General features: G+C 51.9%; 1 protein-coding gene across 3 annotated transcripts; it reads right to left on the reverse strand.

Annotated features, from left to right (window-relative positions):
- Window positions 1-303: 303 nt before the first annotated feature.
- On the reverse strand, window positions 304-27,129 carry CSF2RB (colony stimulating factor 2 receptor beta common subunit). 3 transcript variants are annotated; one of them, XM_003264707.4, is made up of 14 exons: window positions 27,080-27,129; window positions 18,439-18,686; window positions 17,359-17,482; window positions 14,534-14,724; window positions 11,151-11,308; window positions 10,903-11,071; window positions 10,204-10,339; window positions 9,884-10,041; window positions 7,806-7,945; window positions 6,713-6,875; window positions 5,272-5,362; window positions 5,026-5,083; window positions 4,077-4,180; window positions 304-3,352 (listed from the first exon to the last, which is right to left on the reverse strand). In XM_003264707.4, exons 2-14 carry the CDS (start codon window positions 18,512-18,514, stop codon window positions 2,227-2,229), a joined length of 2,694 nt encoding a protein of 897 aa, XP_003264755.1. In that variant the 5' UTR covers window positions 18,515-18,686; window positions 27,080-27,129; the 3' UTR covers window positions 304-2,226. The 3 variants fall into 3 exon arrangements, with proteins under 3 accessions (XP_003264755.1, XP_012363098.1, XP_004088483.1); XM_012507644.2 differs by having other exon boundaries at window positions 9,884-10,059; XM_004088435.3 differs by lacking the exons at window positions 17,359-17,482; window positions 18,439-18,686; window positions 27,080-27,129 and adding an exon at window positions 16,909-16,963 and having other exon boundaries at window positions 9,884-10,059.
- Window positions 27,130-27,790: the final 661 nt, after the last annotated feature.

A 27,790-nucleotide genomic window follows, 5' to 3' on the forward strand; every position in this document is an offset into this window, starting at 1 on the left:
CTAGCGTCCTCATATAACTGGCTGATTTCCGTGGCACTCAGGGTTTCCTCTCTCAGCTTTGGATCCCCCCTTCCCTCTGTCTCTGTACAGGGGAGCTTCTTCCTTCTTTCTTGCCTATTAAAGTCTCCACTCCTTGAAACCACTCCATGTGTTTCCGTGTCGTTTTATTTAAACTGGCGCAAGACTAAGGACCCTGGTGTTCCTCCAGTCACTGGAGCTGTATTATCACTTACAATAGCAACTGAGGTTTCAGAGAGCAACCCCTTCCTCCAACTACACCAACATGCACACACAAATTCAGGGTTTCACTTTGTTTTATGTTACAAATATTTTATTGCAATTTTTTCCCTTTAACAATGTCTGGATATTTTGGAATTAATATCTCAGATTTCTTTCTAATCCACATTGGTTCATTTTGTTCATTATGAACAGGGGATTCTACTTTACAATGTACTAAAATGCTGTTATGGATTTCAGGACCATTGAACATTCAAGTTGTTTATCATTTTCTTTGACCACCAACATTGCTGTAATGAACAGGGATTTAAGAGCAAAAGTAACGAGAACACTTGCTTAACCACTTGTGAAAACATATAAAAGTAGAACAATCAAAATGGTGGACGCCATAGAGAAAGCAAGGTAACAAAATAGGAAGCCTAGGGACCGATAAAGTATATATATGAGGATTTCCTATATCACAAAAGTAACACTTCAGATACATGGAAAAAGAATTTCAATACCAAAAGGCATCTCCGTCTCACATCCACACATTCAAAAATAATTAAAATTTTACATGAAAAGTTAGAAACACAAAATGAACTAGAAAAACAATATATAAATTAAGACAAACACTGCTTTGCAATGGGAGGACCTTGTAAATCTGACAGTAAAAGTGAAAAAGGAGTTTACTAGGGATCTGTTTGACATTACAGAAGCATTCACATTCATACACCATAAAGCCTCATATACAACATTATAAGACAAGCTACAGATTTGGGGGAAAAACACTCCACCATCCGTGAAAGACTGTATGTCAATAGTCAAAAAAACTTAATCAGAAAATGATAGCACCCAACAGAAGAAAGACTTTAATAGGCTTGGCCCAGTTAAAAAATACCAATCGATGCCTAAGATACCTATAAAAATATGTGCAAACTGGATAACTAAAATAATGCAAATTAAAGCAATTTAATGCCATTATTTTTCCTGTATCTGAAAGGCAAAGATTTAAAAGAACCATAATCCCTGGTGCAGGCCCAGGCATAGACCAGCAGCCCTTCATCTGTGGCCGGTGCGAGTGAGAGTTGCCCAGTCTATCTGGAAGAGTGGCCACCCGCGCCATTTGGACCACAGGCCCTAAAGCATATATGCCTTTGGGGCATTTTCCTTTGTTTGGCAGTTTCCCCCGACTTTTCTGCAGTAGACGTGGGTTCTGGACTCCTCTCCTGATGTTTCCCAGGTCCCACCAGCCTGCCCATCACTTGGGCCGTTAACTTCTCTACATGACATGGGGTCTCAAGGGACTGGAGGTCCCGCAGACATCACTGAGACAACCAGCAGGGCTCCCCAGAAGCTCCCAAACAGTCTCTCATGTGCATCCCTTGCACTGCCCCCCGCCCCATTACCATGCCCATTTCTTGGAGTGACAATCGAGGCTAGTCTGAATTCCCTGAGCCTCACTGAGCGTGCCCAGTCCTGTGCCGCTCTTCCAAGCCCTAACCCCCATGGGTGCCCACTTGGTGCCTCCCACCTCTGCACCCAGATGAGAATCATGTCATGTGCATCAGCACCTGCCGGGGACAGGCAGCCTACACAAGTCCTAAACACAACCAGACGCATCTCAGTCTGACAAGGCTCAGCTCAGACCTCAGTCCCACTCTCATAATAAATCAGTGGAAAAAGAAGGAAGAAAAATGGCAAAAGCAAGGAAACCTGATTAAAGAAATGAGGGGGAGACGGAATGAGTATGTCTAGAAAGTTCTAATTCAGAACCTACAAATAAGTTAACCTGAGGGGAAAAATGTGTGCATGTACGTGTGTGCGTGCGTGTGTGTGTGTGTGTGTGAGCGTGGGGACAGAAGTGATTTGCTGAAGGTCAAGGAGGCCCAGGCCTCTAGCTACCTTGACAGGAGGCCGCCCCTTGGCTTTGCAGAAATGGCTGAGGAAGGTCAGGCGAGAGGGAAGGCAAGCCCTCTCCATCCCCTTGCCCGTCTAGGTCTGAAGGTCTCAACACACCTCCCCGGGCTTGTTGACCTCCCAAGGGGGCAGAGACAGGTAGTCCTGCTGCTTCAGGGCTTTGAAGAGCTGAATGACGGGCACCTGGGGCACAGCCTGGCCTGGGGGCTTCTTGACTTGAAAAGCCTGGTCTAGGTCCCTGATCTCAGGACAAGGTTCCGGGGAAGAAGGTTTACTCCGGAGCGAGAGAGGGCTGGGCCCCAGGCCGGGGAGGAAGCAATAGTCACCCACTTGCTGCAGGACAAGGAGACCCTCGGGCTGTGGGAATGTTGGGGACACAGCTGCCCGGCGTTCCCCTGGGTTCAGGACAGGGCTTCTGGCCTCAGGAGGGACAGGATTGTTCCTTGGGGACCTGGGGGACTGGCCCTCAATTGGAGGGAGCTCCACATAGTCCTCAAACCCTGACTTCACAGGGCTTGGGGCTCCAGGGGGGCCATTGGCCAGCCCAGGACATAAGCTGGGGGTCTGGTCTGAGGGGAGGCCCAGAGAGGGAACTAGCGAGACAGACGAGGCCCCTGAGTGTGGGGGGAATACCAGGTCTGCAGAGGAGACATAAGCAGAGGTCTCTCCAGGGTCCTCAGGGTCCCCAGAGCTCGTGGGTGTAGCCACAGGGCTGTCCTTTTGGTCCTGACCTCCCACCCTTGGCCCAAGAGCAGGAGGGGCAGGGCCTTCCCCGGACTGCAGGGAGGAGCTCGCTGCAGCCCCCTGGCTCGGCCTCCTCTCCACTTCCACGGCCTGGCCCTGTCCCATCGCTTGGGCCAGAGGGACCAGTTGCACCTGCCCCCCAGCAGGCAGACACAGGTACTCCAGGGACCCTGGAGGTGGGGACTTCTGGCTCCCACCCTCCTGTGGGGGCTCCGGCTGGCCCAGGATGTCAGGCAGGGAGCGGCTGTGGGGCGGCCCCAGGTAGGGCCCATTGAAGTCAAAGCTGGAAACCTGTTTCTCAGGTGTGTGGGAGGGGGCAGGCGGGCCTGGCTGGGGGCTGAGGGGCTGTTCTGTGGGCAGATCTGAGGCAGCTGGAGTCGTGTCAGGCCCAGATGGTGGATCACAGACATGCTTGGGGTCCTCTATGGTGAGAGGTGACACCTCGCTGTCCCCGAATCCTACAGGGAACACCCTGTGGGAAGAACATGGGCAGAAGAGTTGGGACCACCCTGGGCAGATGATTCGGCTCAGGCACAAGGGTCTTGGTGGGGTGGGGATGATTCTCTGGAAGCCCTGATGTCCCCCAGAGCTCACAGAAAGAACCTGAGCGGGGCAGGGTTGAGGGAGCAGGGGCCCCAGAGAAGGACACGGGACATGGATTCAGTCTCTCTGTGGCTCAGGAGCTCCATCCTCCATGCTGAGCTCAAGGTCTTCCTCCGCAAGGCTGGAGCCCTCTCCCTTTTGACCTTAAAGTCCATCCTCCTTCAGCACCAGGTTCATGGCCAGCCTGTGCACTGGGCAGCCCTTCCATCATTCTATCAACCATGCCACCCCCTTCTCCCTGCCGAGTCAGTGGTGAGCTGCCGGCTCAGGCGCTGAGTTCCCAGGAGTCTGCAGCCCCAGCTACCCCATGAGGCCTCTGCAGTGTGACGCCTCCAAGGCAGCCAGGGAGGGGAAGGCCATCTGTTTCCCTCTTTCACTTCTGGTCACTTCCCTTGTCTGGCACTCCCTAGCCTGGAAAGAGGAAGTTCTTCCTCACATCCCCCCCAGGTGCCTCCTGCTTTAGTGCAAACCAGCCCCCTTGGATCCCTTCACAGTGAGCCATAGGCAGCCTCACTTGAGTCCCTGATTTCCACAATGGGGTCAGCCCCCCGTATGATCCCCAAAGGTCAGGAGTGATCCACGAGCCCACTCACCCCTCCAGCTCAGGGAAGCGGCTGCCCCACGGCCCCTGGTGTCGGGGGCTCCCGCTGGTGAAGGCCGACATGCTGCCTGGGAGCCAAAGCTCTGCACTCCCGTTCTGCAAGAGCAGAGACATTTGGGCCAGTGGGCATCAGGAGGTCCCCGAGGTGGGGGCAAGGCAGAGGGTGATGGGGGTGCAGGGGGATTCAAGGAGGCTCCAGACAAGAGAAGAATCTCCACTTTTTCAGGACTGGCCACGGTCTTTTGATACCAGCAAAGTGAGGCCCAGAGAGGGGCTGGGACTTCCCCCATGTCCCTGATACCTGAGAACAGGGCCCTTTTCCTGTGATTTTTCTAACCTGGGGCGCTTGTCTCCATGCTCACCCCCATTTCTCCTCCACACCAGCCAAGAGTCCCCTCCAGAGGCAAAGCCGGCCCTGCCTGCCTGACTATAGGGCTCCCATCACCCACATGCTGGCGTCTTCCCCATGGTCATCTCAGCCTCCTCCTGTCCCACCCCCTCAGCTCCCTTCCTGAAGGGTTTCTGTCTCCACCCTCAAGATGCCCTGAGCCAGCGCAACTTTTGCCACCTGGCACACTGGGACTCTCAAAGCTCAGCCCAGGTATCTTGTCCTCGGGGAGCCCTTCTGCCTCCTGACACCCCATCTGTCCTGGTAGCAGGAACCCCCTCTGTGAGCCCACCCTGTCCCAGGCATCCCCACACTCAGTTCTCTCCACTGGGCTCCATGCAGAGCTCTGGGAGGCAAGGCCAGGTGTGGGCACTCCAGGGAATCCCGGGAATGAATTTCCAAGTGCTGGCCCCACTCCCAAATCTCCCAAAGCCCAGTCCACCTACATCCCTACCACCCAAAGCCCACAGGAAGGGAAGGAGGAGGTGGGGATAGAGACAAGAGAGGCAGGAACAGAGAAGCCCCCACTCCACCCCTCGCAGCCAGTTCCTACCTGGAATAGGTGGCTCTTGCTGGGGTTGGGGATCTTCTCCTCCCACTTTCTGCGCAGCCTGGAAGACACCAGGGAGGTGACAGCCATCAGAGACCTCAGGGCCAGCTGCTCCCATGCTCATGCCCAGAGGGGAAGCTGAGGCCCAGGAAGCGAGTGGCAGAGCAGGGCCTGGAGGGAGCTGGGTGGGATTCCCTGGTGCCCTCTGGGGTCTCGGCTACCACCTCCAGCCCCACAGAGTCCCCTCACCTGTACCCGTAGATGCCGCAGAAGCGGAGGGCCAGGAGCACAGCGATGGTGAGGAAGATCACGACGAGGGCCAGCACCCACATGGGCAGCACTTCCAGCAGCCGGGGAGAAAAAGGAACGTCAGCATCTGGGCGGGAAATCGACCTCAGGGCAGGGAGTGGGGTTGGTGCAGTATTCCCTAAGACCCCGCTCTGTGCAGGCCCAGGGCTCTGGAACTTACTGCCTTGGGGGATTAGGGGAGAGAGGCCAGATCCATGCTGAGAAGGGCATTGGTCTGAACCCCCACAATGTTCAAAGTGCTGGGAGGACACAGGAGGGTCAGATCCTTTGCAGGATCTATAGCACAGGAGGTGCTACAGGGAGGGCAAGAACCACAGTTCATCGCAATCACAGGGGTCTTCCTGAAGGGGGTGACATATTAGCTGGGCCTCCAGTAATAGGAAGGATTAGAGGTGGAGATGGGGAAAGGCACGCTGGCAGAGGCACCAGCAGGTGCAAAGGTCCCTCCGGAGGCCCCTGATCCCTCCTGCTGCCCAGCCCTGAGCTCCCAGGCCAGGTTCCTCCAGGACTCCCCTCTTCCTCCTCTCTTGGGCTCATTGGTCCGGCCTCCTTTCTACCTGGTTGTGGCCCTCTCCCTGGGCCCCTGCCGCTACCAAGCCTGGCTGTGGACTTGGGGGGCTCCCAATATCTCCAGTATCCTTACTCCCTCTGAAACCACCCCTTGGACTTGTCTTGTTCTATGGGAGTGCCCTGGTGGTTACTATGGTGAAAGGTGAGGGGTCAGTGCACGCAGCAAGTGCAGGGAGGTGGGAAGGTGAAGGAATTAAGCAAAACCTTCCAATCCAAGGACCCAGTCTGCGGCTCTAGATTTTCTTGCTTCCATGGTAACAGGAAACTCGGGCTGAGCAACCACAAAAACTTGGTAGTCCCAAAAGCTAAGAAACCAAGGGCCATATTAACAGAAGCCTAAGTCCCAGTTTAAAGGAGGAGCGATCATGAGACCTGCTCTCCTCTGCTCCCTCAAGTCCTCACTTGCAGTCTGTATTTCACACCAGGTGTCACTTTCCAAAGACTAGTGGCCCAAGGGAGGGAAGGAGGCCAGAGTGGGGTGGGGTCTGGAGCCCCACATCTCTGTGCCCACACAGGCTGCATCCTCTGCCCGGCTGCGCTGTCTCATGAAGAGTGGGTGGAGAACTTCTGACTCCATGCCCAGTTTCTGCCTGCTTTACCCTTTGCCTCTTGGAGCTTGCGGGTCTGATGACTAGGTGGGTGGTGCTGTCTGCAAAGGCCTTCCCTTTCTCTTTGGCCACCGTCTAACTGGGGAGATGGCTCACCTACAAGTTGTTGCAAGCCTGCTACGGCTGCTGCACGGGGATTTTCTGGCAGTGAGAAACTATGAGCTGGTCCTGGCCGGAAGCTCTGGACTCCAGGCTTCACCTACCTGACTCGGTGTCCCAGGAGCACGCCTCACTCCACTCACTCCAGATCCCGTTGTAGCCGGTGCGGAAGGTCCTGACCCTCACCCTGGCCCAGTACCTGGTGGAGGGCTCCAGGGCTGGCAGGGCCATGCTGTGGGCATTCTGGAGGGTCTCGGTCTTGCTGTCCTGTGGGTTGGCGCTGAGGGTGAGGCCTGGCCCGGTGCCCGTGGGAGTGGCTGCAAATCCCTCCCACCTGGACCCTCCGCTTCGCTGGCTCCCAGCTCCTGCCGTACCCCAGGCCTGCTGCGGCTGCTTCTCTCTCACCACCGTGGATCCTCCCTGAGGGCCCACCCAGGGACAGCACTTCGGATGGCACCGGGGACTCCGCCTCTTAGTGCAGCCCCTGACATTGACAACACTGAGGCCTGGAACCCTGAAGCCACCTGTCCCACCCTATTTTGAGCCTTCTCAGCTCCCAGCCCTTCTGGCGCAGCCTGCACCCACACTGTGGCCTTTCCAGGAATGCAGTGCAGGCCCACTGGGCTCTGGACCCTGAGAATGGGGGTTCAGGACCCCAGGGCCCACTCCTGGCTCCACCACTGGCCCACCTCCCTCCTAGCCTCAGTTGCCCCATTTCTAGCCTGAGGGTGTGGGATTGGTTCTGTGGTTTCTGTTCTGGGCTCTGTGGAGGGAGGGGACTGAGCTCTGGCCTGGGCGCACCCCCGACTCATTAGAAGCAGCTCTGCCTGAGCCTCCATGTGTGTCCAGATGAGATTCCTCTGAAGAAATAACCCCAAACTTTCATGACTTTTGAAAACCCTCTTCCCAGTGGCCTTTCAACCCCTCCCTGCCCAGAGGGTTCTCTGTTCCCTGGGAACTCGGGGTCAGCTGTTCATGTTGGCCAAGCCACGCCACTTTTCCGAACCTCAGTTACTTCACCAAGAGACAGGACAGTGACCTGCTGACCACACAGCCTAGTGATCACCATGTCCCAGTGGCTACCTCTCACTGGTCACCTGCCAAGGGCCCGAGGCCTTGCAGGTGGAACGCCTCTGGTTGCTTTCCCCTCTCCTGCCCTCCCCAGTGTTTCTCCCCTCCCTGGGCAAAGGCCCTCACCTTCCACGTGGCCGTGTCTTTCCTGTACTGGATCTCAAATGTGTGGTCTATGTGTTCGTATCGCATTTTCATTGTTTCCCAGCGCAGGCTGTAGCTGTCTCCATCCTTGGTCACGTTGAGGGATGGAGGGGCCATCTGGACTGGAGGGAGGGAAACTTTTAGGAGAGTCATCACACCCACCCTCCAACGGAACATTCCCCGTGTCTCATGCTAGACACTGGGGCTGTCTCCACTGGCACCAGACCCCAGGTTCTGCCCATAGTTGGATCCTTTTCATCCCCACTTCACTATATCATGTTTTGACCTGAGTGGTATTCTTGTGGGAGATGCTGAGATACACTTGTTTTGTAGTGATGTGGCCCAGTGCTTGCATTACTCCTATTTTTTTTTTTTTTGCAATAAAAATAAAACCACTATTAGTTGGTTCTATTCTAGGTAACTGGCTATTTTTTTGTTTGTTTGTTTGTTTTTTTGAGATGGAGTCTCACTCTGTCGCCCAGGCTGGAGTGCAGTGGTGTGATCTTGGCTAACTGCAACATCTGCCTCCTGGGTTCAAGTGATTCTCCTGCCTCAGCCTCCCAAGTAGCTGGGATTACAGGCACCCGCCACCAAGCCCAGCTAATTTTTGTATTTTCAGTGGAGACGGGGTTTCACCATGTTGGCCAGGCTGGTCTTGAACTCCTGATCTCACATGATCCACATGCCTTGGCCTCCCAAAGTGCTGGGATTACAGGCGTGAGCCACCACGCCCAGCCTGACTGTGTTTTAGCCACTGTTAAACATACTTATTCTACATGAATTATTCCACTCAATTCTAACAGCCCTATATGGTGGGTACTATTAACCTTTACTTTTCACAGACAGGGAAACGGAGTCACAGAACCATTAAGTAACTTGCCCTAAGGAAAGGCAGCTAAGCAGTGGTAGAGGCAAAGATTGCAACCCCACAAGTGTGATGGGCTCTCTTGTCTGACACTCCCAGAGGTGTAGGGAGATGGCTAAAGGCCAGGTCATTGACACGTTCTCATCACCAGAAAATCCCCAATACAGCGGCTGTAACAGGCCTTCAACAACATCTAGGTGAGGCCTCTCCCCAGCCAGATAGTGGCCAAAGAGAAAGGGGAAGCCCTTTGCAGACAGCACCTCCCACCTGGCCGGCAGACCCACAAGTTGAAAGAGGCAAAGGGTAAAGAAAGCAGAAACTGGGCAGGGAGTGAGAAGTTCTGAACTCTAATCTTGATCTGCCTACTAATAGCTGTGCAACTTTAAGTAAGCCACTCAACCTCTCTGAGCTTCAGTCTACCCAAAAGAGAAAAGAGAGTGCTTATAACCTTGATGCCTTCACTGTATAAACATAATATGAATGCCCGTAATTTGCTGAGGTCTCTTATGTGCCAGGCATTATATGAGGCCCTTAATATATCCTGTGCATTTGAACAATCAGAATTCCTTTTTCCAGTGAGGATCCCAAGAGAGTTAATGATAAATTCAAACCCAGATAATTAAGACAAATTGGCCTCTGCCCTTCACATATGCTAAAGACTGGATGGAAGAACTTGGTCATCATGAAACAACGTGAGAGGTTCCATTGCCCTGGGGTCCTTGTTACATCACAGAAATGAGGGATATTAACCTCCAAGGTTCAACACTATTTGTACACACCACAGGCTCCAGTTGAAAAGTACATCATAGATCAATTACATTAAAGATAGAATATCAGTCGATGGGGAACTTCGGATACCAGAAAGAGGAAAATCCAACGAGGAATGAAAGGGAAGGTTTTGGTGACAGGACCAGGAGGGTGTGGCTAGCAGTGGAGATTTGGAGAGCTGCAGGATAGGAGAGGGAAGCAGAAGAAAAGGACAAGAGATCAGAGGTTTTAAAGATCTGCTCCTGTTCTCGGCCACTGCCATCGTGGTTTCATTGCTTCTCTGTTCACTTTTGCTCACTGGACTGCATCTCTTTGAAAGTGACAAACATGAAGACTGGGCCACGAGGAACCCTGAACTGATTCGGGTTACACAATGAGGGTGTGCTGGTCCCAGACCATCCCCACAGCGGGCTAGGAGCAAACTCACTGTTCACTGAGCTCTTTATGTGTTTCTCTGCCATCCTTGGCTGAACAGAGACGATGTATTGGCCGTGGGCCGTGGGGTCGGGCACGGGAATCCGGCAGTGGTGCCTGGTGTGGAGGCTGCCGAGCTCCTCCCTCAGCACTGGGGAGCACTCTTCCTCCCTGAGGAGCACAGCAGAGCTGAGGACAGGGAGAGGGAGGGCACACGGGAGGGAGGAGAGCTTGGGGTGGGCTGTGGCTTCTGCTGGGGCCCCAGGGACAGGAGGAAGCCTGGAGAGAGCAAGGCCGAGAGGAGGGGAGGGGACAGAGAGAAAAGATGCTCACCCTGCATCTGGGCTGGGCTTGTAGAAGAGGCCAAAGGAGACCGAGCTGGCCACCTCCTTCCTCACCTCCCAGGAGCAGCTGAGTACGGCAGCCCCGTCAAAGAAGCACTGCAGGTTCTGGGGCTGGGCCTCGTCCCCTGGGGTGGAGACAGGTCCTCATGTACTCCCTCCTTCATCCCTCCCATAGCTCTCAGTGGGTGCCCACCATGTGATTCATCACACAGAGGTCACGAGCTCTGGGGCCAAAAGACCAGGGCTGAAACTTCAGCCTGAACCTGCCAGTTGTGTGCCCAACAGCTCCGAGAGAGAGAGAGTTCTGTGCACCTGCACACCCTCCCGGGAGAATGGAAATAGTATCTAAGTTTCAGTGTTTGGGGATTGAACAGAAAAATGTGAGTAAGCCCTGAGCATCCTGTAGCCTCCATTAACACACAGCTGCTAACAGCACTATTGTTGTTATTATTGTAATTGCCATTGGCAGAGAGCGTGCAGAAAACCGGAAGCCCAAAGTGAACAGATGCAGAGTCCTACTCATCAGTGGTCACAGTAGCAGTGGGACGGCCCAGGGACGCTACTGGAAAGATGGCAGCAGGAGATCCAGGAAGCCCCCAGGTGGAGCCCAGGAACCCTGCTGTGCCAGGAGCTCCTGATGAGCCCGCCTTCCCACCACGGGGCATTTCCTGGGCTCTGGCTCCATTACCTGGCTGGGAGTCCCAGCGAACCTCTGGGCTCCACTTGCTGGGATGTCCTGAGAGCCGAGAGCCTGGGGCCAGGCGGGTCCTTACTCGGGCCATGTAGGTGCTGCTGGGCATGAGGTGCTCTGGCCCCAGGGTGGCCTGGGAGATGTTGGAGAGGAGGGTGGCTGCATCCTGTCAGGAGACAGTGGGTGTTGGAGGAGGGGTGCCGCCCATCCCTTTGGGCTGGGGCAGAGCTGGCCGTGGTTCCTACCTCCCAAGAGTCCTGAAGCCGCTTGTAGACCACCTCAAACTCCAGATCCCCCTGGGACAACCAGTGGCTCTGGGGACCCCAAACGGCCACACTCCAGGTCAGCAGGAAGTGGTCCTGGTCGGTGCTGATCTTCAGGTCCCTGGGTGCAGGAGGCTGGACTGGAGGGAGGAAGTGAAGGGCACCTAAGGGCTGGACCGCTGAGGGACAGTCAGGGCCTGCATGGCCTTTTGTGTGGACACAGGGGGTTCCAGGCCACCCCGCCCCCAGCAGCTGAGGGACCTTGAGCAAGAACCGTTTCCTCTGTGAGCCTCAGCCCTTCATCTGCAAAACTGTAGGGTTTCAACATGAAAGCAATGGAAAGCCGTGCAGATTGCAACGTGCACGTGACCCGAACTCCATAAAAAGCGCTGGTGAGGAAACTCATTGGAGCCTCCTCTGCCCTGAGGCTCCCCACTGCCCACGCTGAGGCCTGGGTGGCTCCTGCCAGCAGAGGGGCCTGCGGTTCAGAGGCCTCCCCCTCCTGCTGTCCAAGATCCCTTCCTCCTGCCCAGGGTCCCTCCTGCTGTCAATGCCCGGGGCAAATGCCTCTGGCTCTAGGAACATCCTTGGATCTGCATCTCCAGGCAGAACCCCCCATTCCTTCTCTCATTCCACCATAGCTCAGTGGAATTCCCTCCACCAGGGTCTTACCACAGCTGAGGGATTCCTATGTTTCTGTGTCTGCCTCCCCTAAGGGGTGAGGAGATGGGAGTGGGTGGGGTTGGTCCTGACCCCCTTCCCTATCTCCAGGCTGAGATGCGGCTTCTTAGTGAATTACGGGGCAAGGTGAATGAATGAATGAATGAACAAATACACGTAGGCAACTTTGGGGCTTCTCATGAAATCCTTGCAGCCACAAGGCAAGCGTCTATCTCCTGGGAACTCTGGGTTGTTCAAGAAAATGCAGAATGAAGACATGGCGCCTGGTTTCTGGCATTTCTGTGTCTGCTTGCTGAGGGGTGGCTTTCAAACAAAAACATCCTCACACGTAGGATGTAAGTGCTCTCTGCTGGACATGGGCTAGGGCGTGCTAGAGCATGTCAGGAATCATCAACCCAGGATGGCAGACACACAGCAGGGGAACCACCCCTTCCCACCTACAGCCAGGACAGGCGTCCCTCATGTGTCACTGCACTCCCAGCTCCCGAGGCTGTCATGGAGGGGGAGTCCTTCCCGGCAGAGCCCTCTCGGAAGCTGCCACAAACTGAACAGACTGGGAGTCCCATCAGAAACCTGCTCAGCCAACTCAAGAGGTTTAGTCCCCCAGCTCACTTCACAGACGGAGAAACTCACAGAGGAAGTGAAATGTCCAAGGTCTCCAAACAGGGGGCCTCAGAGCAGATCAGATGCATGCCTGTCGCCTGCCCAGTACTTCCCAGCTTCCTTGATTCATTGCTAATCTGCGTTAGGCTGGACCCTACCTCGCTACTCAACACAGGCTCCAGGAGGCCAAGGGCCACACTTCTCTCCCTGTATCTAAGTTGTCTCCATCACCCTAGAAACCTTCCTGGTTTCCAGACTGTAAGCTCCAAGGGCAGGGTTGCTGGCTGGTTTGTTGGCTGCTTTGTTGGCATATGTAGGCACTCAAGGAAAGAAGACTGAATGAATGAATTGTGTGTATATCTGAACTATGATTTGCATGCCCTCATGTCCCCATCTCCTAGCCAGTTGTGTCCTCATCATTTCTAGGAATGAGTGCTTTAGGTCACATCCTGAACTTCAACTTCTTTCCCGACTCCTGCTCCTCCAGTCTACCCTGTAAGTCTCCTGTCCCCAGCATTCTCACATCCGCATCTGATCTTGTCATTTCCCCTCGGTGCTCTCCATGCCTAGAGGGTCCCCTCTACCTGAGACTGCAGGAGGCAGAAGCCTCTCCAGGGCCAGGTCCCTGCCTATGTCTCCTGCTTCTTCCCACCGTTGTCCAGCCCTTGAAGCTGATGCTCCTTGGACACAACGGTGAGCAGGTTCCCCAGCCGCCCATGCCCTTCTGATCCCCCAGCCTCTGCACAGCTGTTACCCTGCCAGAGAGGCTCTTCCTGCCCTCCCCTCCTGTCCACCCTTCAGATCTGGGTTGCAAAGCTCTTCCTTCTGGGAAGCATGTTCTGAGCTCCCAGGGGCCCTGCCCTTTACCCCCTGCATGAGGCACCCACCCACCACTGTCGGTAAGTTCTCACGGTGGACGACATACAGTGTTTCCCCTCCCTCCAGCCTGGACCCCCTGAGCTCCATTCGGGAAGGAAGGGACTCTCTTGTCCATCAAACCCATGTGTGGAAACATTGCTTCTGATGGATTCCTGGTGGCCTAACTGATCCCCTCCTCTGGCAGTGGCTTTATGATGCTGTGGCAAAAAAAGGGCAGGAAGCTATGGTCACAGCCCCTTCCATGTGACCCTTGCAAAGAGCACCAGGTGGCCCGGTGGTTAGGACCAGGGACTCAAACCATCCTGCCCTGGATCTCAGCTCTGCCAGCAGCAGCAGAGAGGCCTTGGACTAGTCACCTCCCTCTGTCTCCGTTTTAGCAGCAGCCAAAGGCACCAATAACAGCACCAAGCCTGCCGTGGTTCTGAGACTCCAATGACAGCCTGCAGTGCCTCCTACCAGCCTGCCACCAGCATGGGTTTTTGCCACGTCAACGCAAACTTCCATAGAACGTGTCCCTTTTTAGGTTTAGCTTCATTCTAAGCAACCATTTCCTTGAATCCAGGACTTCGAAGTGCAGGTTATATTTCTTTCTAATAGAGAGGCAAATAAAACCTAACTACATACAATGATCATCTACCCCACCCTAGACCACAGATGGCTTCACGGACCACTGTGGGATTTCGGCCCACACCAGGGCCCCTCCTCCAGGGCAGGGAGGAGACGCGCTCCCTGTCTACCGTGCAGGAAGCCCCCAGGAAGGCTGACCCATCTCTGTCATTACTGCTCAGCGGTGGGACTTCAGAGGAAGCATCTGACCTCCTGGGCCTCAAGGGCCACATCCGGGAAATGGGTTGCTTCAGAGATGAGATGAAACAACTAAGCGGAGAGAGTTTTCTAACTGGATAGGTTTCTAAGTGAGTGGTGAGAACGGTTTTCTTCAAGACAAACCTGCAGTGCTGGAAGCCCACGGCTTAGTGGGAGGTGGTAGCAGCCAGGGGCACGGGAGAAGCCTTTGTCAGGGGCCTCTCACACAGTCCCTCCTCTGAAGTCTCCATGTAACCAGACCATACCCTCATCCCTCAAGAAACCCTCACCCAACCCCAAGCCACAGCCTTCTGCCTTGAAGACTCCCTGGGCCACCCCTGGTGCTCCCCCTGTCCACACAGGAAAACAAGCCCCGGGCAGGGCCCTCAGCTCCTCACCATGCTGGGTCAGAGTGACGGTGAGCCGGGTGCCCAGAGGCCTGTCTGGTTGGAATGAGAAGTAGTCAACGTCAGTGACGACAAAACTCTGGCAGGGAATGACACATCTCCTGGGCACGCAGTGGGGATGGGGGCAGGCTGACCAGGGCATGTCATCACTGAGGTCACAGGACACTGCCTTCGGAGGGTCCCTGTTGGGAGAGGACACGGCTTAGCCCAGGGTGTATGGGAATCACTGACTCATGAAAGGTTCGTCGAGTACTCACCACATGCCTGGCTCTGTTCAGAATCAGGGGCCAGCAGCGATAAAACACACAAAAATCCTGCCCATGGAGCTGCCATCCTGGGAGAAGGGGACCCGCATGGAACAAAGTGTGTAGCGTGTGCAGTGGAGAGAAATTCATGTGGAAAAATAAAGCAAGCAGCAGGTGAGGAGGGAGGAAGGGCTGGCCTGGGGAGGCACTTTGAAATATGGGACTAGCAAGCTTCTCTAAGGAGGTGACCTGGGGGCAGAATGTTAAAGGCATTGAGGGAGGGACTGCGCAAATTGTGAGGATTTCAGGAAATGGGAACAGCACGTGCAAAGGCCCTAGGGCAGGCAGAGTTTGGTGTGCTACGTGGCTTGGCCTAAAACCAGTGCACAGGGAGTAGAGCGTGTGACAGGGAGGTCTAGGAGACCCATCTATCAACATGATGGGATTGGATCTCACTGCAAGTGAGTGAGAAACAGTCCTGAGCAAAGGCATTGTAGATTTCGATGAATGCTTTGAAAGGATTCCTGAGGGTCCTTGGTTGTGAATAGACTGAGGTGGGAATGTGGCAATGTTGGAAGCAGGGAGCCCAGTTAGGAAGCTTCTGGAATATCCAGGTGACAGGAAGTGGCTTTGCACCAGGGTGGTCAGGCTGGCGTGGGTGAGATTCGTGTTCTGCTTGAGATAAGGTTGGCAGCATTTGCTGGTGGAGGGATGTAGCAGTCAGGAAGGAATGGTGGCAAAAGAGACTTAAAAACAAAACAAAATCCTCCCTGTTGTTTAGCTTGAGCCACTAGGAGCTCCCATTTAGAAAGGGAGATGGGGAAGACGGAGGCAGCAGCGCAGCTCAGGTGAGAGCGGGACTTCGGTTGAGAACATTTGGAGTCAGAGACAACTGTTGTCTAAGTGACAGGTGGAGAGGCCAGCGCGCCTGGAGGCTTGGAGCTTAGGGGAAGTGTGGGCTCAAGGTTGCCTTTGGGAGATGCCCCAGGGGCCTCAGGGTGTCTCTGCAGAGTGGATACAGCAGACAGGAGGTCCGTGGACTGGGCCTGGGTGTCTCACCCTTGGCAGTCAAGAGAACAAAGAGGCAGCAGACAAGGAGAAAGAGGAGGGTGGGCAGGGCCCCAGGGGCACTGGGTGAGCTGTGGGCAGAGCCAGGTGCAGGAGGAAGTGCAGGGAGGCCGTGGTGGTCCTCCTCGTCAGGGGCTGCCCCTGGTCAAGTAGGAAGAAGGTGGAGGCCCCACAATGAGATCCTGCTCCCCGGGACATTTGCTGACTTGGACCAGAGCAGTTTGGGTGGCCTGGTCGGGGCAGCATCCTAGGGGAATGGGCCCAGGAGGAGATGGCTGGAAAGACACTGGACGCGGTGAATGTGGACAACTCTTTAGGGAATGCTGCTGTCAAAGGAAGCAGGGAAAGAGGGGCCGCAGGGTTGCCGGGTCAGGAGATGCCCAGGTGCTGCACTCCTGTGGGCGTCTGAGAGGGGATTGGGGTAGGTTTGCAAGGCAATTGGGAAAGATCCTGGGAGAGGGCACGGTGGGTGGCACAGGGCAGCATGGGGACGCGGAGGCCGTGATATTCCTGAGCAACAGGACGGGACGGCATCGGGTCTCAGGCCTTAGACAGGAGCCCTGGTCCAGGCCCAGGCCCCGGCGGTGGGCAGAGGGGGTGGGGAGTGAGTGTGGGGTGGGTGGGGAGCTTCTCCCTGGTCCCCTGTTATGTCAGAGCAGCAGGAAGCAGGTCACAGGGAGGGGCAGGATGGTCTTTGAGGAGAATGGAGAAGGTCTGACGGAGGCCTCCAGGAGAACTGAAGGCGGTGGAGGGGTGAAGGTGGCAGAGCCGGCCCCACCCCCCAATGCTGGGGTGACCTCCAATGGGTTGTCACCTGCCTCTCTGGTTCCAGCTATTTAATTATTTAATTTATGGCTGATTTAGACCCTGGCCAACACTCCAGAGCGATTCTGGTCCTCTTCCCGTGTGGCACGTGCCCAGGAGAGCTTGGGTGGGAGAGGTGGCAGCCCACATACGGAGGGGGGGCCTGGGAGAGCGCAGAGCCCCCTCCCAGACACGCCCACACGGCCTGCTCTGCCACTCCTTACCCTGTGGCCAGGGCTGGCACCTCACCTCCAGGGCCTCAGTTTTCCCATCTGTGAACTCCCAGGCCAGCGCCATCTCTCCCTGGTCTACTCTGGACAGACAGGCGGTGGCACAGCTGGCGCTTCGTGGGCTGGCCCTGCCCACCTCACAGTGAGGAGGAACTAAGATAGGTCATGTGGGGCAATTGTGTTAAATTATAAAGAAACAAGGGAAGATTTTCACCACTGTCACCACAACCATAATCAATAACATCAGTGTAGGAGGCACTCTGCAGAAACCCCAGGTCAGATGGCAGCGCCCGGCCTGGCAGGTGCCTGGCGGAGCAGGAGCTCCTGGAGGGCCTCCCTCCTCCTCTGTCCTCTGTCCACTCCCACCCCGAGGCTGACCTGACAGGTCCCTCTCTACACTGCCGCCCCATGCCAGGCACAGGGGACATTGTAGCCCCTACCCGTGGCCCCTGCACCCAGCGTCACTCACTCATTCACTCGGCGAATGAGGGTCACATTGACGAGCCGCTGGGCATCCTGGGTGTCTGCCCACCTGCAGGTGATGTGGCTGGTGTAGTCGTTGTAGCAGCGCAGGGTCTGCAGCGGGATGGTTTCTGACAAGAGGGGCAGGAGGGGGTCACCTCTCTTTCCTGCAGGGACCCTTGTCACCATCACCCCCAGCTGCTCTGGGATGCCCAGCTCTGGGGAGGGGTCTCCCAGTTCCCTGCAGAGGCACCAGGTGGCCAGGCACATGCACATGTGTTCATGTCTGCCGGGGTGGGCTCCTGGTTGCGGACCCTCCTCTCCTGACAGAAGCGCGATATTCTGTTGGCTGTCAGCACGCTTTCTGGGCCTCTGCAGTGCGCTGTTCCTGGGCACGGCCCCCTTCCCCACCCCAGGACAGGGACATGCATCAAGCACAGGCCTGGCCCCTGGAGCGACTGTGCAGCCTGGGAAGGGGCACACACTCAGCCCTGGGGTGCAGCGTGGCAGAGTCCTACCCTGCACCCTCCCCCCTGCTCTCTAGTCCCCATCCTCGGGAGCCTGGTATTTGTTAAGAGGACTGTGGTCCCAGCATTGTCACAGAAGCCAGGTCTCTGGGACCCTTTGGGAGGGGCCATTTCACCTCAAGAGCCCGGGAGCATCCCAGTGTGGCCTTCGGGCACAAGGAGGGTGCTAGCGGCTGACGCGGGGACAGAACCCCAGCCAAGGCCCTGCAGGAGGAAAGCCCCGGAGGTGGGAACCACTGAGGCACAGAGTGTCCGCTGGGGAACAAGGGGCAGGGAAACGGCCAGAGCAGCCATCCTGGAGCCTGGGGGCCGGGAGTGCTGTGCTGAGAAATGTGGGCAAGGAAGCCAGACATGCTCAGCTGGAATTTCCAGGACAGGATGAGCAGGAATGCGCAGGAGGAAGGAAGCGGGGGAGGCCCAGGGAAGGCCAGGGGGAGAGACGGAGGGAGGGGAGCAGGAGGAGGGCTGGTGGGCAGGGTCCTGGGGATACGCTGCGGCCCTCCCCCAGGGTGCAGCAGTGAGGATGGGGACAGGGAAGTGGGTGGGAGCCACGGACTCACCTTCTGCCCCTGCCAGGCTGCGCTGCCAGCACAGGGCCAGCAGGGCCATGGAGAGCAGCCCCTGGGCCAGCGCCATCTCCCTGGTCAGCTCTGGACAGGCAGGCGCAGGCACTGGTGGGTGCTGGCCATGGGCGTGGCAGGGTCCTCAGTGTCCTGAAGTCCTGTGTTCCTGCCCAGCTGGGAGCCAGGCCAGACCCATTTCACAGGCTCTTGGGACCTCTCCCTCCTGGCCTCTGCCTCCTCCAGGCCTGCAGAAGGAGATGTCAGCAGTGAGCTGCCCCTCCCCTTCCACATGTCCCAGGGACACCGCCCGTGTTGTGGGGACAACCCAGAGAAGTGGCCCTCATGCATGACCCTTCAGTCTCCTGCAGCATGAAGGCAATGGACATGCGCTGTGTGGCCTGAGGGACTGGGTCCCCACTTGGATCACTGACACCTACCACTGCACAATGCGCTAGACAGCAGAGCAGCCGAGACGGGGGCCTAGGATTTGACTCCTGCTAAGCTCCCCGTGGGCTGCTGGTCCACGGCTGTTGGATGCCACGGTGTCATGTACACACACATGTCCTCACTTCCACAGGGCCTGTGCTCTCCCCACCCCTGCTCCATTTACCGTCATCCCCCTCACCCTCTGCTTGCCAGTTCCCTTTTCTCCTCGGAGGCCGGGGGTTTCCTCCCTTTCATTTCACTGGTCTGGGAAGTACCCAAGAGAGCAGAACAGACAACTGTGGCTCCTTTTCTTCTGTTAGATTATTGGAAGCTTCACTCAAGATGCCCACGCAGACACACACACACAAACACACGCAACACACAGGCACACACATGCACAACACACACAGACACACACAGATACATACATATATACACGAACACACAAAACATTCACACGCATACCCACACATATACACACAAACACACACACAGACACACACATACGCAGACACCGACACACACAGATACATACAATATACACACATATACACACACAGACATGCACACACATACACACACAGAGACACAGACACACATACACACACGAACAACACAGATACATACATGTATATACACATATATACACATATACACACAAACATGCACACACATTCACACATACACACACAAATTCACATAGAGAGGCACACACACAGACACACATACACATGCACAACACACACACATATATACACACTTGCATATACCATCCACACACAGACATACACACACACATACAGATACATGCACAGACACACATACACACACACAGAATCTATCAGTGGACATGCTGGCTGGAAACAAACTCTACTTAACCCCAGACTGAGAAAGAATCAGGAATCAATGTGAAGTGATGAAATATTCAATTTAAAAAAATGCTAAAATCATTGAATAACAACATAAAAATGCCTATCTAAAACCCCATTTCACACCATTCCCCAAATAACAAGTTAATTATAAATTTAAATGTAAAATGTTACATCCTATGAAAGCTGCAAACCAGAGGAGCGAACGCCTTTGAACTCTTTAAGCTTAAAAGCATAGGAGACATCACAGAGACAAAGGCTGGCAGAAGTACATAAAAGTGAAATCTTCTGTAATTTATCAACCTGACTGAACCATAAAAGCAAAGGACAGAGTGCAAACAGAAAATCCTTGCACCAATGTACTCATCCGTTAGGGCTATTGCAACAACATACCATAGATGGAGTGGCTTACTAGTAACAAAGTTTATTTCTCATAGTTCTGGAGGCTGGGAAGTTCAAGAACAAGGCGCGGGCAGATTCAATATCTGGTGAGGGCCTGTTCCTCACAGTCTTCTCCCTGTAATCTCACATGGAATAAGCAAGGGAGCTTGCTGGGATATTTTATAGGGTGCCACAGGAACTACCTCCAGATATTCTCACATTGGGGATTAGGGTGCAACATAAACTTGGGGGCACTTAAACATATAGACCATAGCAACTAGAATTATGGAGGACAGGTTAGTGTCTTTTACTGTAAAAGGTTAAAACAAATCAATATCATCAAAGAGCACAAACAATACTCACATACACAGAGAGAATTCATGGTAGTGGCTGACAATATTGCAGTGTTTTCCATGAGCCAGCCATTATTCAAAAGGCTTTACGGATATGAACACATCTATGTATAGCTTACCACTAGAAGCTCCACCTTGTAGATGAGAAAACAGGGGTGGGATGTTATGTAATTGGTTGACAGTCACACGGTTGGTAAGGAACAGGTTGAGATTCGAGCCCACAGTGGGTTGCTTCTAGACTCTGTCCCTGACCTCTATGCCAATAGTGATTCAATTTCCCAAATGTCAAAACAGTGCACATCTATTCGGACATACGCTAACCGGGCAGACACTTCTACAGACATGCACAGCTACAGCAAAAATAAAAGAGTACATTAAGACATCTAAATCAGCATCCTCAGGTAGATTTGAGAAATCATAGCCATTTAAAAGAAGACACTTCTATGCAAAGAACAGAGTTCTTGGAATTTGAAGATATGCGATCCATAATTTAAAAAAAAAAATCGATCAAAGGCCAGGCATGGTGGCTCATGCCTGTAATCCCAGCACTTTGGGAGGCCAAGGTGGGCAGATTACTTGAGGTCAGGAGTTTGAGACCAGCCTGGCCAACATGGTGGAACCCCGTCTCTACTAAAAATGCAAAAAAAAAAAAAAAAAATAGCTGGCCATGATGGAGCACGCCTGTAATCCCAACTATTCTGGAGGCTGAGGCAGGAGAATTGCTTGAACCTGGGAGGTGGAGGTTGCAGTGAGCTGACACCGTTGCCATGGCACTCCAGCCTGAGACTCTGTCTCAAAAAAACAAAAAAACAAAACGACAACAACAATCAATAGTGGGCCAAACCACAGAACAGATACCACAAATGAAAAAGAGAGATACATAAAATAGAGCAAATAGTCAAGGAGATGAAAAGTCTTAGGGAAAAGTTTAGACCTGGGAAAGAAATTCAAGAATTCCAGCCTCCAGAAGGAGGGGGTGGAGACAATTAAGAGCAGGTACGGCAGACAATGTCAGCTACCTCGTCTGAAAGACAGTGGAAGACCGTGTCCCTTTCCTCCTGGCAGCAGAAGCCAAGGTTTTAGCTGAGTTTATTGCTACACAGAATAAAAGGTTCTATTTCCTATACTCCCTTGCTGCTAGGTGCAGTCAAGTGACTAAACATGATCCAAGGAGATGAGAATAGAAACATTGTGTATGTCTTCCAAAAAAGGCTGCTCAATGGCAGTTGACTCAGGTGGGAGGGGTTCATTTTTGTCCCTCTGTCTTTCCTCCTTCTTCCAGCCTGCAACTTGGAGGTGATAGCTGGAGCTTCAGCAGCTATTTTGGACCATGAGGTTACCTTGAGGATGGAAGTCATATGTGAAGATGATGCAACAGAAAGAGAGGAAGCTGGATTCCCACTCTCACTCTGGAGCAACCATACTAGCCTGAAACTGCTACCTCTGGGCATCTTTTATATGCTGGGAAAAAGAAACTTCTATGTTGTTAAGCCACTGTTGCTTAGGGATTTTCCATGTGCAACCAAACAGATACAAGAGCAAATGGGGAAAGCTTCACATGGCTTTCAAGGAGACAACAGGCCACTCAATAAACAAGATTCCTTTTTAAAATATTTTTTAAAGACAGTAAGGAATCTGTATTCAAGGGGGGAGGCTACTATAATGGGGTTTTGTAGTAGGGGACAGAGATCAGGGTTAACTCCCAAGATTCCTTTTAATTAAGCCATACCCAGTTCTCACTGGTAAACTTTCCATCTTGCAAGTATATGAGGATGATCCTAGAAATGCTTCCAGAAGAAAACAAATAGGATACTTTGAATGCAACAAGGGTCAGATTGGCTAGAGATTTCACATCAGAGACTCTGAACTTTAAATAGATGTCTTGAAAATACCAAGGGAAAATTATGCTTAAACCTAGAATCACAAAATGCCAAGTTTTCTTTGACATTTAAAGGACACAAAAAATTTTGGATATGTAAGGACAAAGAAAGTTTTTCAGATCTTTTCTGAAAGAAATTATTCTAGGTTATATTCCAGGAAAAAAAATCCAAGAAAGTCTGAAATACTGAGGCAAAGAAACCAGTAACACTTACAGATAAGTAAAGAAGAATATTGAACTCAAACTCAGATGATTTTAACATGGGAGTTGGCTGTGAGGCTGGGGTGGAGAGTGAAGGAGAATTGAAAACTTGCTAAAGATCTCCTCTTGTTTTGGAAGGTCTTATATGTGCTAAATAAACCCAAATGCTGGTAGCAAATATGGTTTCTTTAAAAAAAAATTTTTTTTTTTTTTTGGAGACAGAATCTCACTCCATCACCCAGGCTGGAGTGCAATGGCATGATCTCGGCTCACTGCAATCTCTGCCTCAAGCGATTCTTGTGACTTAGCCTCCCGAGTAGCTGGGACTACAGGCATGCACCACCACGCCTGGCTAGTTTTTGTATCTTTAGTAGAGGCCGGGTTTCACCATGTTGGCCAGGTTGGTCTCAAACTCCTGGCCTCAAGTGATCTGCCCACCTTGGCCTCCCAAAGTGCTGGGATTACAGGCGTGAGCCACTGCGCCCGACCCAGAAAATATAAGCTCAATATATTTTAAATCCCTAAAAATGTAAAGATTAAAAATCACTAAGAATGAAGAGTAAGCATGGGGACAGGAGGATGACAGAGAAGGGGTGGGAGGGACAGAGAAAGGAAGAGAGAGAAAAGAGAAGAGAAAAACCAAATACCGTCTTACTCAAAATAAACATGCACATATGACACTCCCAAGCTTATGAAGAAATTGAATGGCAGGCATAAACATTCCCAAGCTTATGAAGAAATTGAATGGCAGGCATAAACATTCCCAAGCTTATGAAGAAATTGAATGGCAGGCATAAACATTCCCAAGCTTATGAAGAAATTGAATGGCAGGGATAAAAACTGGGGGAAAAAAAGCAAAATACAAATTCACTCCAGACAAAAACAACTTCATAGGTCAACCTGACAAAGACTTTTAAAAGAAGAAGACATCATGACCAAGTAGAGGGTACTCCATACATGGAAGGAGAACCCTCAAGAAACCTATTTATGATTCAAACAAACAGATGAACGGATTAAAAGGGAAAGAAGGATAAGCTGATCTTGACAGACGCTCCTAAATATTTAATAATAAACAAGACATTTTTGGTTAAATGAACAAAAAAACCCTGGCAAATGAAGCAGTGGAGGAAACATTGGCATCACTGAATGTCTGCCAGAAACCAAAGGCGATGACAGAGTCAAGGGGGCACATTAGCGTCCTCCTGTCAAAGCCTCACACAGGAGGCTGTCACTATTGTCTTTACTTCCAGTGGTCAATGTCCCTCAGATAATCTCTAAATTCAACGCAATCAGCATGAACATTCCAAAAAGACATTTAATGGGCTTGGCAAACTGATTTTTATTTTTATTTTTGAGATGGAGTCTCACTCTGTTGCCCAGGCTGGAGTGCAGTGGCGTGATCTTGGCTCACTGCAAACTTTGCCTCCTGGGTTCAAGCGATTCTCCCACTTCAGCCTCCCAAGTAGCTGGGATTACAGGTGCACTCCACCAAGCCCGGCTAATTTTTTGTATTTTTAGTAGACAACGGGGTTTCACCATGTTGGCCAGGCTGGTCTTGAACTCCTGACTTCAAGGGATCTGCCTGCCTCAGCCTCCCAAAGTGCTGGGATTATAGGCATGAGCCACTGCTCCTGGCCTTGGCAAACTGATTCTAAATTACAACAAACCAGAGATGAGAGACTTGCTCCATTCGCTAGAAAAATAAGAAGGAATGTAGTGATAGCCAAATGGAACAGAAAACAGTAAGGAAAATAATGAAGTACATATAGAATCCTAGGATGTAATAGGGGCACTTCAAATCATTGAAGAGAGGAGAAGCCACACACTCGTAATTAGCAATGTTAAGACAATTAGATGATAATTATTTTTAAAAGTTACTTTACACATTACTCACCTCTCTAAATTCTAGGTGGGCTAAAAATCTCAAAGTCAAAACCAAAATAGTAAAATTATTAAAACTCTTTCTGTAATCTTAGAGGTTTACAAGACACAAAACCAGAAACCATAAAGTAAAAAGAGGTTTACAAGACACCTGTGATCTTAGAGGTTTACAAGATACCAAAACCAGAAACCATAAAGTAAAAAGAAATGACAGGTTTGACTTAACAATGAAAACATTTTTAGATGACATAAGACATCTTAAACATGTTAAGAAAAAGATAAGTCATAACTTGGGAGAATATATTTTCAACATATATAAATGGATTATTAATACACATAATAAATGAGTCACTCCAAAAGTTAAGATGTAAAAGAGAAATTCAACAGGAGATGAACGAAAATTTCTCCACATTCATCATAAATGAAATCCAAATGGCCAATCCACATATAGAAAATGTACAACTTCACCCATAATCAGGGAAAGAAAAAAATCACGCAACATTGAGAATTTCCATACATAACACTGGACAAAATTAGAAGATTGATAATTTCTCTAAAGGTGAATTGGCCCTTTTATACACTACCTTGGCTACGTCAGCTTAGCTCAGCTACTTTGAGGTTGATTTGACAATACCTATTAGAATTTCTAATGCACAACCTCTTGCACAACAATTCTGCATTTAGTAATTTAGGCTACAGAAACACTTTCATAGATGTGGAAAAATTAGAAGCAACCTAGGTGTCGATCAACATGAGATTAGATGAATTGTGGTGTACCCATCCTAATAAATGCCACATATTTCTTAGGGTTACTTAGCGAGTTAAATCTATATGTATTATTGTAGAAATTTGGAAATATTCAAAAATATAATATTAAGTGAAAAAATTGGGAATATATATATATATAATAATCCCATTTCTGTAAAAAGAAAAACTACCACCCAGGCACGGTGGCTCAAGCCTGTAATCCCAGCATTTTGGGAGGCTAAGACAGGCGGATCACCTGAGGTCAGGAGTTTGAGACCAGCCTGGCCAACATGGTGAAAACCTGTCTCTACTAAAAATACAAAAATTAGCCAGGCGTGGTGGCGCATGCCTGTAATCCCAGCTGCTCAGGAGGCTGAGGCAGGAGAATCACCTGAACCCGGGAGGCGGAGGTTGCAGTGAGCCGAGATTGCACCACTGCATTCCAGCTTGGGTGACAAGAGTAAAACTCTGTCACAAAAAACAAAACAAAACAAAAAACAAACAGGAAAATAAAAGCTATATGCTTATATCATGCTTAGAAAATGTTCTAGAAGAATACATGTGGTGAAAAGAGTAAGCCATGGAACTAGGGAAAAGAAATTGCTGGGGACTTTGTCTGTCGTGCTACATAATTCTAGATTATTCTAATTTTCGTGAAGGCAGGTTTCTGTGTAGTTGCTTGTTTAGCATTAAACACATTCCTTATACAATTCATGAACTATCCTGTGGTGTTGGTTTATCTGTATACTGGACAATATAAATAAATCTGCTGGATGAGAAAAAGAGTGATCAAAAGCTAATAGGAAATGTTTACTCATTATAAAATGATTACAAAGCAAGAAAGATGATAGAAAAAAATTAGAATTGGGCTATACAAAAATATAACAGCAGGGTTTTTGAAGACTAAAAATTGCACATATGCAGCTCGTCACTAGCACCTGTCTGACAAGGTCCCAGTAAAACACCTGCCCTTTCATTCTCAGGGCCAGTACACACACCTGCACACACCCTGAAGTAGGCACCCCAGGTACTCACCCACCCAGCCAACATACTTGGGTGCAGAACACACACACCTGGGCCCCAACCCAAATCAGCAGGGCAGAGTGTCATAACTAAAAAGACAGACAGAGAGAGAGAGAGAGAGAGAGATCGAGAGATAGAGAGAGAGAGATAGAGAGAGAGAGAGATTGCTGGATAGTGCCTGGTATGTCTCTGTGCAAAGGGCTGGGCTCTTTCTCAAGTTCAAAGTGAGCTTCTCAAGCCACACCGCACCCAGCTCTGGGCCTCAGTGAAGCAGGGTTCCAGGTTTCACCCTCTGCTTCTTAGTCTCTCTGCACTCCTGCATCCCCAGGGATCCGCACATGCACATACACACACACAGGCACACACACAAATGCACACACAGGCAAACACACGAGCATGCATTCTCTCTCTTTCTAAACCAAGATGTCAGGGACTATCCATGCTCCCCATTCCACAGATGAGGAGACAGAAGCCCAGGATGGGCAGGGGGTGCTCTCACTACCACCAGCATCTTAGTGACAAAGTGAAGACAGACCATAGGTGCCTGACTCCCAGGCCTGAGCTCTCTTCACCCCACTAGGCGTCCTTCCCACCAGGACCAACCAGATCCCGCTAGCGAGGCTGAGTCCTCCCCAGAGCTCTTATACAACACCCAAGCAGCTTGGCACCCCTGGCTGCCTCCCCACCCACTGGCTGCCCCAGGAATCTGGGCTCAGGTCATCCCAAGAGGCCACGCCCTAACTCCTCCAAGTCCCCAGGTCACAGCTACCCACAGGACGCCCCCCAGGCTCCCCCCGTCCTTTCCCATCTTAGACTCCCCACATTCCCCCCTGCTCTGACCCCACCCCTCAGCCCTGCTCCTGGACGCCGGGCCATACCTCTGTGTGGTGGGAGAGACGAGCCTTCTTCTGGAGCCTCTAGGCAGAGTGAGCCTCCCACGCTTCCTATTTATGTTGATGTCATCAGGAAACAGAGAAGCAGAAAGAGGAAGCAATGCCAGCCCAGGCCTACTTTGCTAATAGTGCACATGACTTTTCTTCCAGAAAGTCTTCTACTCCAATTTACCTTCCTATTAACTCCTTGGCCTCCTTCAAGCCTCAGCTGACACAGGGCCTCCTCCATGCAGCCTTCCCTGACTCCTCGATGGGGATGCAGGTGGAAGTGGCTGCAATAACCATAGCTGGTTTGAGCCCAGAGCCAGACAGATCTGCGTTGGACTTCCAAGCCCACTGCTTCTTAAAGCGTGTCCTTGTGCAAATCATCTGCGTGTTACTTCCCCAAGCCTCGGGACATCCATCTGTTACTTTTGCAGAAGCATCTACAAATCTGGAAGGACTGTTGAGGGAATCCAGTGAGATTTGGCGCAGGAAGACCTTAGCTCCGAGCTGGCCACAACAGAACCTCCTACAAGTGGTAGCTGGTGGCATGTTGATTTCCCCAATGTCCTCTTTGCCCTGCCGCCCCACCCCACCATGTGTCATATGGTCATGCGTGTTCATGGCTGTCTTTCCTCTGACACTATCTTCAGTGCTGGCTTGTGTCCAGCTTGCACTTCCCTCCCAAATACCTAGCACATGTACAAAGGAGAC

Source organism: Nomascus leucogenys, chromosome 7b (genome assembly GCF_006542625.1).
Source record: "Nomascus leucogenys isolate Asia chromosome 7b, Asia_NLE_v1, whole genome shotgun sequence".
In the NCBI taxonomy this organism is placed as follows: domain Eukaryota; kingdom Metazoa; phylum Chordata; class Mammalia; order Primates; family Hylobatidae; genus Nomascus; species Nomascus leucogenys.